General features: G+C 36.8%; 1 protein-coding gene across 6 annotated transcripts in view; it reads left to right on the forward strand.

Annotated features, from left to right (window-relative positions):
* Positions 1 to 18,206, forward strand: part of CRYL1 (crystallin lambda 1) — a 168,404-nt gene that overhangs the window by 54,130 nt on the left and 96,068 nt on the right. For all 6 annotated transcript variants that reach the window (XM_037527363.2, XM_054701442.1, XM_054701440.1 and 3 more), the window contains one exon: positions 6,059 to 6,185. In XM_037527363.2, the coding sequence (XP_037383260.1) occupies positions 6,059 to 6,185 (127 nt within the window). The remainder of the gene's footprint in view (positions 1 to 6,058; positions 6,186 to 18,206) is intronic.

Below are 18,206 nucleotides of genomic sequence, written 5' to 3' on the forward strand. Positions count from 1 at the left end.
AAACAGCATGGTGATATCTCAAAAATTAAAAATTGAAATATCACATGATTTAGCCACTCCACTTCTTGGTATTTATCCAAGTAATATGAAAGCACTAATTAAGAAAGATACATGCACCCTTAAATTCACATATGCATTACTCATAATAGCCAAGATAAGGAAACAAAGTAAATACCCACTGATAGATGAATGAGTAAAAATGATATGGTATATATACACAATAGAATACTATTCTGCCATTAAATATGATGATATCTTGTCATGTGTGACATGTGTGGACTTTTAGGGGATTATACTAAGTAAAATAAGACGGATAAATACTGTATGATTTTCACACATGTGGAAGATAAAGAAATGAAGCAAATAAAATAATATCTGAACAAACCATCCATGTCCATACCCCATCTGCCTCCCCACTCCATCCCTTCCACCTTTTCCCTGTTCCATCTTCTTTTTTGCAGAGGTCAGGTTTTTATAATTGTTTTTTTGGTGGTTAGATTATGTAGATGAATGAAACCATTCAAAGTATGTCTTTCACTTTTTGGCTGATTTCACTCAACATAATTACCTCAAGGTCCATCCATTTTGTGCAAATGCCACCACTTCATCTTTCTTTGCAACTGTGTAATATTCCATTGAATATATGCTCTACTGTTTCTCTATCCATTCATCTGTTGAAGGGCATTTGGGTTGGTTCCATGATTTGGCAACAATGCTGCTATATACATAGTTATACATAAATCTTTTTGTGTTAAATTATTCTTGTCATTTGGATAGATACATAAAAGTGGTATTGGTGGGTCAAATGGGATTTCCATTTTTATTTTCCTGAGACATCTCCATACTGTTTTCCACAGGGCCTGTACTAGCTTGCATTCCCACCAACATTTGTTAACTCCATTCTTTTATACATATTATATATATGTATTTTTTCATCATTCTTCCTTTTTGTACAATGTATGCTTTCTCCTCTTAGGTATAGTCCCCCAATAATACCCACTACCAATTCACCTAAGCACCATAACCATAGTCCCTTGTGCTCTTCCTTCCTTCCCCTGTTTTGATCCCTCCTCTTCCTCCTCCCCTGCATAATATCTCTGATTTATAGTTGCCTGTTAATTTTTTTTAATTTATTATAATACTTTTTTCCTGATCCCTTATTTGGTTCCCCTACATTCCTCCTATAAGTAAAACCATCTGATATTTTTCTTTTTCTTTCTGGCTTATTCCATTTTTTTGTATATGGGCCATTCTCACAGGCGCAAGGTGGTATCTCAGTGTGGTTTTAATTTGCATTTCTCCTATAGTAAGTCATGTTGAACATTTTTTCATATATCTGTAGATCACCTGAATATCTTCTTTAGAGAAGTGTTTATTGGGTCCTTTGCCCATTTTTAAAATTGGTTACTTTGTTGCTTTGTTGTTGGATTGTGTCAGTACTTTGGAATTTTTGAAGAGTAACCCTTATCAAATGTATGGTATTCAAATATCTTTTCCCATTCTGTGAGTTGCTTTTTTTGTTTTCGTGATGGTTTCTTTTCAGATGCAAAAGCTTTTAAGTTTGATATAGTCCCACTTATTTAATTTTGCTTTTGTTTTCTTTGCTGCTGGGGTGGTATTTCCAAGTATATCTTTGTGGTAGATGTTCTAAAGGGTGTTCCATATATTTTCCTTCAAGTACTTTATGGTTTTCATTCTTATGCCCCAATCTTTAATCCATTTTGAATGTATTTTCATCTATGGTGTTAGATACATGGGTCTTGGTGTGTGTGTATATATATATATATATATATATTTTTTTTTTTTTTTTTTAATGTGGCTATCCAAGTTTACCAGAACCATTTTTTAAAAGGCCTTTTTTTTTTTTTTCCTCCACTGTGGTCTTAATTCCTTTGTTGAAATTAGCTGTCCATGTTTATATGGATTTATCTCTGGGCTTTCAATTCTGTTCTATGGGTTTGAGTTTCTGTTTTTGTTCCAGTACCTTACTGTGTGTTTTTTTTTTTTTTTTTAAGATTTATTTATTTATTTATACAAGCACTGGGTACAGTCAGAAGCGCGGGAGGGTGAGATAACTCACCAGAGCCAGACCGGGAAACAGAACAGGCAGACGGAGGAAATACACTGCTGAGGGGAGCAGCAGGCGGCAGGAAAGGTCTGAGGCTTCATGTGGGAAGCTCCCCAGCTGCCGGGTTAGCGCTGCAGAGGCTGCAGGCAGCCTCGCAGCCCAGCGCTCAACCTCTGCGCCACCAGGGGAGGCCCTACCTTACAGTTTTGATTAATATTGCTGTGTGATATTGTTTGAAGAAGTCAGGAAGTGTAATGCTTCCATTTTTCTTTTTCAAGATTGTTTTAGCTATTCAGAGCCTTTTGTGGTTCCATTTAAATTTGATAATTGTTCTATTTCCTTAAAAAAGTCATTGGTATTTTGATAGCTATCATTGACAAATCTCTAAATTGCTTCAGGTAATAGGGCCATTTTAATGATGTTAATTCTTCCTGCCCTTGGGCACAGGATATCTTTTGATTTCTTTGTGTCTTCTTTTATTTCCTTTAGTAGAGTTTTATAGTTTTCATTAGACAAGTCCTTCACCTCCTTCATTAGGTTTATTCCCAGGTATTTCATTCTTTTTGGTGTGGTTACAAATGAAACTATATTTCTTATTTCCCTTTCTTGTATACATAGTTTGCATATAGAAATGTCATTGATAATTTGTGTATTGATTTTGTATCTTCTCACCTGGCTGTATTCATTTATTATTTCTAGAAGTTTTTTTTTCATAGAATCTTTCATTTCTCTTAAGTACATTAGCATGTCATCTGCAGATAGTGACAGTTTCACTTCTTTTTTTCCAATTTGGATCCCTTTTATATCCTTTCCTTGCCTAATTGCTTCAGATAGGCTTTCTAAGACCATGTTAAATAGCAGTGGTGATATTAGTGGAAATGCTTTCATCTTTTCACCTTTGAGTATGATATTGGCAGTAGGATTGTCATATATGGCTTTTATAATATTTAGATTGGTTCCATTTATTCCCATTTTGGGAAGGGTTTTTATCATAAATGGATGTTGGATCTTGTTGAATGCTTTGTTGTCATTTATTGAGATGATTTTTGTCTTTCTATTTGTTGACCTGATGGGTGACAATGATTAATTTTCATGTTTCGAACCAGCCTTGTATCTCTGGCATGAAGCCTACTTGATTGTGGTTGATGATTCTCCTGATATGTTGCTGTATTTGTTTTGCTAGAATTTTGTTAAGAATTTTTGCATCTACATTCATCAGAGATACTTGTATATAATTTTCTATTTTTTATACTGCCTTTGGTTTTGGGAACAGGGTAATGTTGGCCTCAAGGAGTATATTGGGGAAATTTTCTCCCACTTCAGTTTTTTTGAATAATGAGTATAAGACAGGAATTAGATCTTCTTCATAGCTTTGGTAGTGAAGTTGTCTGGTCCTGGGCTTTTGTTGTTGGGGTGAGTTTTATTACTCTCTCATTTCAGGACTTGTGATAGGACAGTATAAGCTGTCAATATTGGGAGGTTATGAGTCTAAGAATTTGTCCATTTCTTCTAGGTTGACCAGCTTGTTTGCATAGATACTTTTATAATAGGGTCTTATGATTCTGTGTATTTCTGCAGTATGTGTTATAATTTCACCTCTTTCTGATTCTATTAATTTGGGCTTACTCTCTGTTTTGTTAGCATAGCTAATGCTTTGTCAGTTATTTCAAAGAACTGACTCTTGGTGTCACTGATTTTTTTGGACTGTCTATGTTTTCTATTTATTTCTGCTTGAATTTTTATTATTTCTGCCTTCTACTGATTTATTTGAGTGTTTTGTATACTTTTTCTAGTTTCTTCAACTACAGAACTAGAATGTTAAATTTAGGGCCTCCCTGGTGGGGTTAAGTCTCAGCACTATCACCACTATGGCCTGAGTTCAATCCTTGGCCAGGGAGCTAACTCACCTATTGTGCAGCAGACCTGTCTCATCTGCTGCTCCCCTTAGCAGTGTTCTGCTTCCCACTCTGTCTCTGGTGAGACATCCTCTGGCCTACACCCTAGTTCTTGTATGCATACATAAATAAAAATAAATTTTTAAAAAAACCCTAAAGACCTTACATTATTTTTTGTTATTAGGTTTTAGACTTCTTGTATGCAAGAAAAAAAAGAAGGTACCCATTTTCTGACCTTATTTTAAGGTAGATTTCTTTTGCTGATACTACAGATTATGCAAATCATATGAGAAAAAATATCATAGATTCACTCTTTCCTTTAAAAAAATCGTTCCCAAGTTCTATGTATGATGACTTACAATGGTTTTTTTATGGAAATTATTATTTATTATATTTTTTTATTGATATAGCATTAGTTTATAGCACTGTATATGACTCAGTACTGTAAAGGTTCACAATCAGATGTACATCACTACACCACACCCATCGTGTCTCTTGACCATTTACCTTTGGGTCATTCCCCGATTGTTTCCACTCCCACTCTAGTTTTCTAGATGTAGAATCATGTCATCTGTAAGTAGTGATATTTTACTTCTTTTCCAATTTGGATTCCTTTTATGTCTTTCTCTTGCCTCATTGCTTTAACGAAGAATTCTAATCCTGTGTTGAATAGTAGTGGTAAAATGGATAGCTGTTTTATAACTGATCTTTTTTTAAAGACTTATTTATGCATACAAGAACTGGGGTACAGGTCAGAGGTGTGGGGGGTGAGAGGATTCACTAGAGACAGAGTGGGGAGCAGAACAGGCAGATCTACTGAAATACACTGCTGAGGGGAGCAGCAGGTGAGACAGGAGAGGTGTGCTGTGCCATGTGGGTCACCTCCCTGGCGAGGAATTGAACTCGTGCTGCAGTGGCTGCAGATAGCTTCATAGTGCTGTGTCTTAACCCCCTGTGCCACCAGGGAGGTCCTTATTTTGTACCTGATCTTAGAGGATAAGTTTTCAGTTTCTCACTGGTGAGTACGATGCTAGCTGTCAGTTTGCCATATACAGGCTTTATTGTGTTGATACATGTTCTTACCACATTTTACTAAGAATTTTTATAATAAATGGGTGCTGAATCATATTAAATACATTCTGTAAATCTATTGATATGATCAGATGATTTATGACTGTAAGATATTTTTCAGCCCTTCCCCCCAGACACTGACTGAAGAATGAGGATGAAGAACCTCTGCTTTCCAATTTTCACCCCCTGGACCTTGTTTCATCTTTTTAAAAAGAAATTTTAAATTGTGGTAAAAAACATATAACATAAAATTCACTGTCTCAAAAGTTTTAAGTGTTTAGGGAAGTGTTATGAAGTACATTTTTATTGTATAACCTCCAAAACTTTCATTTTGCAAAACTTAAACTTTATACCTATTAAATAACAATTCTTCTTTCTCTCCACCCCAACTCCTAACAACCACTTTTCTGCTTTTTGTTTCTATGGATTTGACTCCTCTAGGTACTTCATATAAGTAAAATAATTTGTCTTTTGTGATTCACTTATTTTACTTAGCATAATGTCCTTAAGATTCACTCACATTATAACATGTGTCATAATTTCTTTACTTTTTAAGGTTAATAATATTCTGTTGTATGTGTACGGTATGACATATTGTTTATCTGTTCATCTGTCTGTGCATTTGGTTTGTTTCTACCTTTTGGTGATTGTGAATAGTGCTGCTATGAACAAAGGTGTACATATGTCTGTTTGAAATCCTGCTTTCAGTTTTTTGGGGTATATACTCAGAAATGGACTTGATGGATCATAGGGTAGTTTTTAACTTTTTGAGGTACTGCTAGACTGTTTTCCATAGTGGCTGCACCTTCTATATTCCCGTCAACAGTGTACAAGGGTTCCAATTTTTACATATCCTCACCAACACTTGTTCTATTTTCCCTTCTTATGATAACAGCTGCACTAATGGGTGTAAAGTGTATATCATCGTGATTTTGATTTACATTTCCCTAGTGATTACCTGTGTTGGCCTTCATTTGTTAAAAAATTTTTGTTGAATACTCACAGTGATTGCTCTTCTTTCTAGAAAGGAGATGAAGTTGCTGGAGCAGTCAGGGTCTCTGAAAGGCTCTTTGAGTTCTGAAGAACAGCTGTCACTCATCAGCGGTTGTTCGGATATTCGAGCAGCAGTAGAGGGCGCCATGCACATTCAGGTGAGTTGAGGATTTTGTGCTCAAGTGTGTCAGGGTTTGAAGAGGTTGTCTTCTGACCTCAGCGGAGGAACAGGGGAAGATCAAAGCAGTTGGAAGATGTGAATGTCTTGTGTCGTCAAAGTTAGGATTATGTTTTATGGGATAGGAAACATTGCCCTCAGAACATCTCCTATATGGGCTCTCATCAAACTACTGTGATAATAGTATCTTTCAGAGGTTATTAGAATTTGAGCAAAATAGATTTTCTGGACATTTAAATTTTTAGTTTTATTATCTTACTGTTGAATGAGTGATTATATTCTTGTTTTCATATATGATTATATAAAAGTTTAAAGAAATCACCTAAAAGAAACTCTTTCATTGCTTATAGCACTTGAACTTAGCCTTCCCAACAGCTTCACTTGCAAAAAGATAACCACTCAGGTGTACTGTTTCCTGAGCTGAGTAAACACTAGGCAGCACTGGGGGAAGCAACAGGGGTGATGATGGCAGCTTGGTGGTCGGGGTCCTTCCTTCCTGAATGCCTATGCCAGAAAATAGTCCCTGGCCCTATTAATGACCCATGCAGTATAAATTGTCTTTTAAAATGTTACACTTAGGGACATAAGGTCTAAGCACCTAACACTAAAAGAAGCATTGCTCCTGATACTCCCCCTTGATATTTTGTATTCTGAGTCCTACACATTTCTGTTTATATCATTTTGTTACTGTGGTGATAGTCTAGCTGAGAATTTGGGAGCAAATCAGAAAAGCTGAATGTGTTTTGATGGTCAACAGCTGCTCTGAGATTCTCATCAAATATAGAAAATAGAGGTTCTCAGTCTTTGCCACTCTAATGTTTCTCTGGTTCATTTAACAAACTTGTCAAACAGAACATAAGAAGAGGACTGCTTTTAATTCCCTTTTTCTAATATTTTCATCTTTATCTCTGACTTGATGAAGGTTGTATAAAATTTAAGAGTCCTAAAAGGAATCTGCAGGCACCTTTGCAAGCCATGTTTCAACCCTCACTCACCTGGCTATGCTGCTCCTGGAGGAGGACTTGCTTCTGCACAGCAAGTCCAGCCAGGTCTTGGCAAAGAAGGGCCACGCAGGGGGTTAATTTTGAAGGGAAGTGAATATCTCTGCACTGACCCTGCTGGAGGGGGGAAATACAACTCAGACTTTAATGCTCCTGCCACTATCCAAGATAAGTGTGAGCTTTCTGCCACAGAAGAGGTGGGTAGGAATACAGACTGTAAAGTCAGTAATATACTTGTGTTGCTACAGTGTAATGTGTTACTTCTTTTTAAGGTGATCTTTATAAATAAAGCTTACTTACAAATATCCAGCACTAGTTATTGTAGAGTCATGCCCCAGGACTAATTAATGTGTCTATATTAAATTTCTTTGTATCCTGGTCCCATTGTAGCACCTCTCTCTAGTCAATGGAGCTAACTGGCCATGCCATTTTAAAAAATGGATTCTATCTGATGATTTCTATACTCACATGATTGAATTAGTTTAGACTATTTATTTAGACTATTTAGACTATTCCCCAAATAGTACATTATTTTACAAAAAATAAAGAGTCCTCCTTACTATGAGATATTGATAATGACTTAAATAAATGGGTAATTTGGGGGGATTGTCTAATTTATAACAAGTGCCTGTAAAGTGCTTAGCATGGTACTTGGAACATAGAAAATACTCAACAAATTTATAAAATAAATTATTTTTTTGATATGGCCATTTGCATTTATATGGGGCAATATGCTGTTCTGTGCATGTTGAGCAGTATCTGTAATGCACAACACATGAAGTTGGGCAGTGTGAGGAGAGGAAAATTGAGAAAGACGCTGTAAGTTTTACTAGCTTTAATTCCTCTAATAGATTATGTTCTTCAGACTGTACCACAGAGAGTAATGGGAGGAGGGAGGGAGGAGGAGGGATTGAGGAGCTAGGAATGGAAGCAGGATTTGCGCCTGTCTTGGACTATGGATAAGTGGATTTGGGGGATGGGGTAGAGGAAGGAATGGAGATAAGTGTCTGAGAAAGAGATAAACAGAGATGACAGGAGATGAGTGGTACCTATGAATGAGTAGACGGTGAAGCACAGTTTCAAGGCTGTTGGAGAAATGGGAATAGACTGGAAGTGAAGTGGAAACCAAGTCCAGAATGCATTGAACGGCAACTTGAAGAGCAGATTCAATGAAACAAGTTATTATATTTATAAATTGCTTGTAGCAATACATGGCACATAGCACTATTTAAGTGTTCTCTTAAAATATAAAGTTTGGCCTTAATTCTGTATTTGATTAGAATCCTCTAAGGAAGGTGTTATAATAGGAGAGTACAACTGATCAGAGGGAAAAATGGGTAAGAAAATTAAATTAGGATTTTATTTTTGTCTGTTGACTGATTTTCTTGGGTATACATTTCTCTATATGACCAATTTCTCTACTAGGAGATTTTCTGGATTTTGCAACTAATGCACATTAGTATCTCAACTTATGTTTACCAAACAAACAAGTGAATAAAATGCCTAAATCCAAACCTGCCTAGTAAGCAACCTAAGTGCCCACTGAAAGATGATAGATCAGAGAGGACATGCTATATATTCACAATGAAATACTCTTCAGCTATAAGAAAGATGAAAGTCTGCCATTTGTAGCAAAATGGAAGGACCTGGAAGGATTATATAATGTGAAGTTAATCAAAAAGATAAAAGGTTGGATGATCACACATCTAGGGGGAATATAAGGAAACAAAGTGGATGAACTGACAAAGCAAAATAAACATAAACCGGTGGATACTGATAATCCAGCTGAGGTTATCAGAGATGAAGAGGGCAGGAGGTGGGAGAAAAGTAAAGGGGGGTTTAAGTTATGGTGGTGAATATTTTATTTTTGCTTTTTTTCCTTCAAAGATGTAAAAAAGAATGGATGAATATGGGGAAAAATATGCCTAGTATTTAGACCATGTGCTTGTTAAATTATGAGCATTTCTAATAATCTAAGAGTGTTAAATATATTTTAAAGAATAAAGGAATTTTAGGAAAGTCCTGCTTAGTTTCAGTCATTCAAAAAATGTTTTAATATATTTGTGTCTCTATAACCTTCTATTTCTCCTGTTTATTTACTCTTTTTCTAGTGTACTTACGATTATACTGCAAATAGAATTTTATACCATGGCTTTTATTTAAAACTTAGAACATTTCTTGCTGTGTGATTTGATCAGGACTCCATCAAGTAGAAGTATAATTTTGGGACTTAAAAAATTGTTCTGTTTCTCATGTGATATCTAACCTGAGAAAAACTTCCCTCTAAGAATGACCTTCAAAGCTGAAGGCCAAAAGGACCACAGTCTGCAGCACCTACTCCTCCCCAGGCCTGATGCATTTTCTCCTCCTTGTCCACAGGCTTTTTGCTAGCTATACCCAATTACCAACTTTTCTCACTTCTTTTTCTGATTCATAAGAGGAGAAATTAGCATTATAGAAAAATTAACCTAGGTTATTTGGACACTTTTTTTTGTCAAAAGAAAATTATGATTTTAGGGAATTTTTAAAAGCAGGAGATACCTTTATCTCTGATCATATACATTGTTGTATACCAATATTATCTCAGCAACCAAAAAAAAAAAAAAAAACCAGAAGGCAGAGTTTATGAACAAATGAACAAAAACACTGCTTGACTCAGTTTTTCAACTACAAGTAACCTGATTGTAGGATTTACTGTGTCCCTGAGGCTCAGAACCCCAGAAATGTCAATGTAATTCTCCATGGAAGATTTGTCTTCTTCCCAAATCCCGGAGGGTGGGAACCTGGATCAGAAAGTTTCCTAATGCCCTGCTCAAATGTGGGAGCAGGCAAGAAAGAAACCTGAATTTCTAGAACTTAGTACACTTTTGAAATCTAATCTTGCTTGGCAAGAAAGTCTACTGTCCTAGAAAAATAAGTTTATTTTGAAAAGCTGGTCTAATGGTTGACACTCTTAAAGAGAGTTCAGGCTCATTAGCTGTGATACAGAGGTTTTATCTGATCTCTGGAGCTTAAGAGTGGAGAGTATGGTAATTGGTAGGAGCAATGACAATGCTTTATAGAATTATGAAGTTTGAATGTAGTTTCTACATATAAAATCAGGACAACAGCCAAAATCTAGAAGTAAAAATTATATTATCCAATGCAAATGATCAGAATTTGCATTGAACCTTACCTTTCAGATCTAGAAAATTATAGTCATTTTGATAATTCAGATTTGCTAATAGTTATAAGAAGCAGTGTTCATAAATAACTAATGTCATTTAAAAATGTGTGTGTTCAAAATCTACAAAGAGCTGATGAGACTCAACAAAAACAAAGTAAATAATCCAGTCAAAAAAAGGGCAGAAGAGCTAAAAAGAAACTTCTCCAAAGAGAAAATGCAAATGGCCAACAGGCATATGAAAAAATGTTCAACATCACTTGTAATCAGGGAAATGCAAATCAAAACTACAATGATATACCATCTTACACCAGTGAGAATGGCACATAAAAAGCTAGCAACAAATGTTGGCGAGGATATGGAGAAAAAGGAACTCTCCTGTACTGCTGGTGGAAGTGCAAACTGGTCCAACCACTATGGAAAACTGTGTGGAGATTCCTCAATCTGCTAAAGATGGAGCTTTTTTTCATTGAGTTATTTGTATTTTTTTATTATTGTTGAGTTGTATGAGTTATTTATATATTAAGCCCTTGTTGGACATATGATGAGCAAATGTCTTTTCCCAGTCAGCAGATTTTCTTCTCATTTTTTTGTAGTGGTTCCTTTTGCTATAAAACAACTTTTCAGTGTGATATGTACCATTTATTTATTTTTTGCTTTTGTATCCTGTGCCATAGGAGTTCAGTATCCAAACACGTCTCAACAGTTGATTTCTGGGGGTATATTTACTATTTATTCATATATAATTACCATTTTTAACATATCCTTACTACTGATCTACCTAACAATGCATTTTCTATAGTTTAGGAAACCATTTATATGTACACTGTTTGTTCAGTTATTAAATAATATGATATCAGAGTTGGACATTAATGCTTGGGAAATAGAAGTTTAACGCATTGAAATAATCTTTATGATTTGAAGACTAAGAAAAAAATTAAGGTGTATATGTGTGTATATATATATGTATATGTATATAAAGCTAATAAAGCATACTCTAATACAGGGTCAATACATTTTTTTTCTATAAAAATCCAGAGAATAAGTATTTGGGTTAAGTTAGTTGGCTTCACGTCTGGGTATAGTTTCTGTTGTTTATTTTACAGTCCTTCAGAAATTTATAAATTGTTTTGTAGTTTTTAGGCCATACAAAATCAGACAGTGGACTGAACTTGACCCATACTTTGCTGAGTCCTACTCTAAATATTTCGGAAGAGCAGTAGTAGCAGTAGGAATGTAAGGGATGGTCACTGTTTTTTGTTTTTGAAGTATACTCCAGAATCTTGGTTTGTACCTGGCAGGACCCAACATGCCAGCTCCTAAGGAGTTCCTCATGGGCTAGCTCCATGCCTGCCTGATGCTCTCATGAGGTTATTTGGAAGCTTGCTGTCTCGGTGTGTTTACTTGCAAGCATGAAAAGCATTCTGTCCTGCTATTCTTACTTCTTACTACAACTTTTCTCATGGTTCGCTCTTATTCAGATAATTTTTTTTTTAAAAACGCTATTTATTTTTATTTATTTTTAAAGATTTATTTTTATTTATTTATACAAGCACTGGGTACAGTCGGAAGCGCGGGAGGGTGAGAGAATTCACCAGAGCCAGAGCGGGGAGCAGAGCAGGCAGAGGGACCGAAGTACACTGCTGAGGGGAGCAGCGGGCTGCAGGAGAGGTCTGTGCGCCATGTGGGACCCTCCTCTGGTGGCCGGGGAGCAGCCGGGGATCAAACCGGCTGCAGAGGCTGCAGGCAGCTTTGCAACCCAGAGCTCAACTGCTGCGCCACCAGGGAGGCCCTTATTCGGATAATTTGTATGCAGAACTGGGCATGTGCCTCTTCTTGTTTATATGTATCTGTATTTATTTTTATTTATTTGCTTGTTTACTTTGTGGTATGAGTAGCTTCAAAGATACAAGAGCAAAGAATGAAATTTATTATCTATGCTTGAGTCAGGCACGTTTTACTCTTAATTAGCCTCTATGACCAAATAAGACTTGAGAAAGTGATTAGTGGAGACATATACAAGATGCGTTACGTCTGGAAGTCAGCGTCTAGCTGTGTTATGACTGATTTAGGATTAGAGTGCTACTGCTGGTGTGTAGTTCACTGGTAACGGGAATACGATGAGTGATGTGTTACCACGAAGCCCTCTAGGAAGGTACAGTTCATAATAACACACAACTCTTGCCTGTGACTTGCTCATGAGCTTGGTGATAAAGGGATAGTGTGTGACATGGCATTACCCAATGCTGTATCCAGGGACAGCCCATCATACCAGTCTCACTTCTGATGGTAGCGCCTTAAGGGGCAGTGGGTGTTTGGAGGGATTGTAGAGTGAGTGGAGTTGTGTGCTGAATGTCCTACAACAAAGCATTTGGTGAAAAGGGCCTGATAAACTATTCTAGAAAGCGAGCTCTATTTTAGTGCTCTGACCCCGAAGCTGTGAAGTCGGAGTTTTCCTTCCAGGGTGCTTTAATATATAAGTCCTTCCTTTTTCAAAATGTTAATTTAAATATTAACGTAATTTGAATACTATAAGCGGGAAATTTTTTGATCAGCCTAATACCCATTTGTCACATTTTGTATGTTCACTTCCAGTCTTCTTTCATGTGTAATTTTGCAGCCTAGTTGTTGTGTGTCTTTATATATACAGTTTCATACTCTGCTTATGTTAGTCAACATCTAACACTTTTCTCTTAGAGTGTGAAGCTCTTCTCATGGCTCTTGACTGGGTGTGTTAACCAAATCAAATATCACTTATCTATTTACATTTAAAATAATTACTGATAAGGAAGGACTTAAATACAGTGCCTGGTTTCTGATAGTTTGTTTCTGAATTTTCAATACATGGTATGACATGGATATATATTCAGTAGAATCCATCCTCCAGTTAGGAATTTTGATCTTTCTCTGGACTGGCCATGTGCAATACAACCCTTTCTTATGATGCAGCAGTAGTGAGCCACAGCCCCCAGTAAGCCATGAAGGGAAACAACCCTATTCTTAGTGTACTATTGCCATGTTTTCAGTTTATGTTATTTTCAGCTTACAATGTGTTCATCAGGACATAACCCCATTTTAAGTTGAGGAATATCTATTCCTACTTTTGCCATATTTTCTCTGCTTTTACTTTGTTTCTGTTTGATAGTCTTCATTGTTTTTTTTTTCCCCTTTTAGTTCCATAGGATTGTTATAACTGTTACCTTCAGCTACTCTTTGCTCATGTTCCAGAGTTCTGCAGATTGAGAATCCTCTCAGGCTTTTCTTTTTGTGCCAGTGTTTATGATATTTTTTTCTGTCTCTTCATTTTTAGTTTTTATGGGTTGTAATTGGAATAAACTTCCAGACTATTGCCTTTGCACCTGTTGAAGTAATCAGAGAACTGATACTGCAAGAGGTAGTAGGTCGAAAAGCACCAGGACAGTAGGCCACTGATGGAGCACCTCCATGAGCATCAGGAATTTAAGCTTCCTACTATGCTGTGGATGCCAGGCATGTCTCCTGGGTATCCACAGTGATCCCCTTCTTTAGGCCAGCTCTGTGGTCTAAGTGTCTCATATAGTCTCATATCAGCTTTTCCCTCCAGGCTATTTTTGAGTACAAGATGTAGGACTGGGCATGGATTATAATTGATACAGGGTCTTTTTTCTTTTCCCACACAGACCCTTATCCTGCAGTGTTTGCTCCTGTTGTAGTAGATGCTACAATTCTGATTTGTGCAAGTGCTCATCTGTTGTCTTGGTTTTAGCCTTGAGGTGGGGTGTGAGTTGTGTTAAATATCCCAGCCTTGGTTTTAAGTAGTAGCCTTTTTTATGAGCAGACACAGATGATCTGACCTGTTTCTCTCTGCTGGATCAGGCTGCAGCTATTCCATATTGAGAGCCTTGGGCTCAGGCTAGTACTTACCACTCTGCACCCCTGCTTCTTTAGTTCTCCAATACTTTACACACTCCTAAACACCAACTCTGTGTGTCTTCTTATTTTGTACAGCGCTGAGTCTCCAAAGTTCCCAACATTAGCATGTTCCCTGGAGTCACCAACTGTTGGGGGTTCCACACGGCAGCCACTCCTCTCTATTGTGAGTTGTGCTGTTTCTGAATCACTGTAAACACAGCTCACTTAAAGTTTTTCCTACCCTTTCCACCAGATTCCTAATATGAGCTGTGGTTATCCTTTTTTTTTAAGGGGATTTTGATTTTGTTCTGCTGTAATCTAACTGTGAGCGTACGGAGGAGGTAACCTGGTGTTTTTACTCTGTTGTCACCTTGTCAGTCTCTGGGTTTGCAACTTTTTATTTCAGCACCTTGCCTATAAAGTTTTTAATGAGAAATATGCTGATAATCTTATAAGAATTCTTATACATGATATGTACTTTTGCTTTCTTTGTCTTGGTTGATAATTTGAATATAATATGTCTTGGTGTAGGTTTTGGAGTTCATCATAGTTGTAGTGTTTTGAATTTCCTGAATTTGGATGCATATTCCTTCCTCACATTTTGAGAAGGTTTGATCATTATTTGTTTACATAATCTCTTGACCCATTTTTGCTTCTTCTGGGACTCTCCTATAATCCATATAATGATCTATATAATGGTGGTCCATAACTCCCTTAAACTTTCTTTCTTTATTCTTTTTCTTTTCATTCCACTGACTTGATAATTTCAAGTGACTTGTCTTTAAGTTCACTGATTCTTCTTTTTGGTCAAGTTTGATACTGATACCTTCTTTTGAATGTTTGTGTTTAGTTATTGTATTCTCCAGAATTTGTTTCTGTTTTTTTTTTTTTGTTGTTGTTGTTGTTGTTGTTAGTGTTCTCATTTTGTTTATGCATTGTTTTCCTATTTCTTGTTTAGTTTTCTGTGTTCTCTTATTGCACACCGAGATTCTCAAGATGATTATTTTGAAATCTTTGTGAGGTAATTCATAGATGTTTGTCTTGTTAGGGTTAGTTTCTGGAAATATATTTTGTTCCGTGGTCATTACTAAGTCATGTTTCCTTTTTCTTCAAATGCCATATTTTCTGCTGTGATTTAATAAACCACCCATCTTTACTATTCTTTATGGATGGACTTCATATAGGGAAAGACCAATCAGTCTGGCAGAGATCTGGGGGCCTTTCTGTCCTTTTCGTCCTCTGAGTTTATGTATCTAATTTTCAGTTGAAGTGGTTTGCCAATTAATTTTTTTTGGAACTTGTTAATCTCCCTTTTTTTTAAGATTTATTTTTATTTATTTACGCATACAAGAACTGGAGTGTAGGCCAGAGTGTGGGGGGTGAGAGGATTCACCAGGGACAGAGTGGGAAGCAGAACAGGCAGATCTACTGAAATACACTGCTGAGGGGAGCAGTAGAGGAGACAGAAGAGGTCTGCTGCACCATGTGGGTTAGCTCCTTGGCAGGGATTAAGCTCATGCTGCAGTGGCTGCTGATAGCTTGAAAGTTCTGAGACTTAACCCCTTGCACCACCAGGGAAGCCCTCTTGCTCCCCCTTCAGTCTGTGTGTAGTACTGCAGGTTCTCTGGCATTGTATTAAGGTCCAATTAACCTTTTGTTCTCAGTGGCCCTCCGGCACCCAAGATATACTGGTTCCCTGTTTAACGTCTGAGTCAGGTAAGACAGAATCTGGTCCCTCAGAAAGCCCCCTAAAAAGTCAGGATTGCTGGTTGTATATTCCACCTTCTCTTTCCCTTCCAAGAGGGAAAATTTGCCAATCTCCTGATTGCACTGAGCTATGCTGGTTTGTTAGAAAGGCTATCATGGATAAAATGTAGTGATATTTCTTATCCAATCTTACCTTTGTGCTTATATGGGGTATTGTGACTTCCTGATTGTTTTCTGGAGTTCTCATAAAGACTTTTCTGGCCACATAGTGCTCATTTGTTCTCTATGTGGGGGAGACAGGGTCTGGGGTTTCCTATTCTGGCGTCTTGAGAATGTCACACTGTTTTGTTGTTTTATAACAAAAGAATTAGATCTAGAAATTTGAGGGTATCCTGTTTTGGAGCTCTAATAAATCCAATTTTTCATGTCCATTGCTCATGCTCATGCTTTGCAGAGACTCCTGTGTCAGTAGAAGTCAACCAATTCAAATCAGGTGTCATTTTGAAAAAGATCTTTGTGCTACCTCCACTACTTTGCTATTATAATGAAACTTGGCTGGTCATTCCTGTGTAGCACTCTTATATATTTTGAATGGTCTTTTTAAGGGCAGGTTCATTAAAAGTGGGATTTCTAGGTATAAGCTCCTTTCTGGCTCTTGGTTACATATTGCTCAGGTATTTGAACTTTCTCTTATACTTTTAAGAGTAACCTCCTAAGATCGTTTGATTTTAAACTTCCTAGTGCTGGGCATATTGGTCTTTATGCCTTTTAAATTGATAAATGGAAACATGCATCATTATCTAAAGTTGTTACAACAAATGTGTCAACGCTGACATTCTTAATTTGTTCTCTAAAATAACTGAAAAATTGAGTGATGACTCTACTCTCCCCCAAATTAAAAAAAAAAAAGAAGCTAAAGTCTCCGTTTAAAAGGATAATACAACAGAGCACTTTTGGAAAGAGCTCCTTTGGGATGATGATATTAAATATTGGAAAGTTGATTTAATACTGACTTCACATAGCAATATCAATATCTATATACAGTGAGAGGTTTCTTTTTATAAATAGAAACCTAATTGTACCTTATGATTTAGAAGTTGTATTAGTGCTCAAAATCAAAATACACAAGTGTCTACTATAAACATTCGTATTTTATAACATCTGTTAATATTAGTCTCTAGTTTTCTCAAAGTGTTTTTATTTTTTGCTGTTGGTGGCTAGGTTTTCATTATTTCCCAAATAAATACCAAATGCTACACAGAGTATATCATCAAGTTTTCCCTATTTAAGAGACATATTATAAAGCATTTGAGGGAACATGTGAATTTAATATTAATAAAAAACTAAGGAACTCCTGGAATAAAACTCCATGCTAAAGGCTCCAGTATTCAGAAGTGAAGTGAGTGCTGTGGAAAACATCCCATAACTGTTTGTTTGTTTTCCCTCCAACTCTTGGGCTTCCCACTGTTTGCCTAGTGGCAGAGACACCCTGGGATTCATATCTCCTTACTCTGAATAGCCTTGGTTGTGTTTATTTTCATTTGAAAGTTAATATTCAAATGTTTCTTTCAAGTTGGTGACTTTCACCTTTTAGGAGTTGGGTTGTGCTGTGTCAGTCCCTATTCCCCAGGGGAGATCTTCCTGTCATTCAGAAACCCTGGTCATTAGCAAGCATTGAATTGCACATTGTGTGAGGGAATGCATCAGGGTCACTTGAGTAGCTGTTATTGTTGTTTGGCTGGGTAGGCAGCTACTGCATGTCCCTCTGACTAATACACATTTTGAATGAGGGTAGAAAAGATGTACATGCCTTTGCTTACTAACTTTAGTATTTGCAGAATACATAGTCCAAATGATTCAACCAGGACAAGGTGGAGTGGCCTTCTTGGAGAATGACGGTTTTCATTACACCTTTCACGTTTACTGGGAAAATTTATGAGCCTTCCTTTAAAAGGCTTTCTTCCTGCTATTTGTTAATGTAACTGTTTTGCTTACAAGTTCAGACTACCCTATCTTGCTGTTCAAGTTGGTAGATGTGGGTTGGATCTCCTTCCCCTCTAAGGGACCTGGATTTACCCCATGACTGAGAGCACTGTCAGAGTAAGCTGTTTAGCATTGGTACCCAGGGCTCCCCAACGCTAACATAAACCTTCTTTCCTCTTGGTTAAAGACCCACTGCTAGTGTAAGTACCATTTACTGACCCCTTACCATTTATTAGGTCTTGTGCCAGGTGTTTTA

Source organism: Talpa occidentalis, unplaced genomic scaffold (genome assembly GCF_014898055.3).
Source record: "Talpa occidentalis isolate TD23 unplaced genomic scaffold, MPIMG_talOcc4v2.1 talOcc4.5, whole genome shotgun sequence".
Taxonomy (NCBI): Eukaryota; Metazoa; Chordata; class Mammalia; order Eulipotyphla; family Talpidae; genus Talpa; species Talpa occidentalis.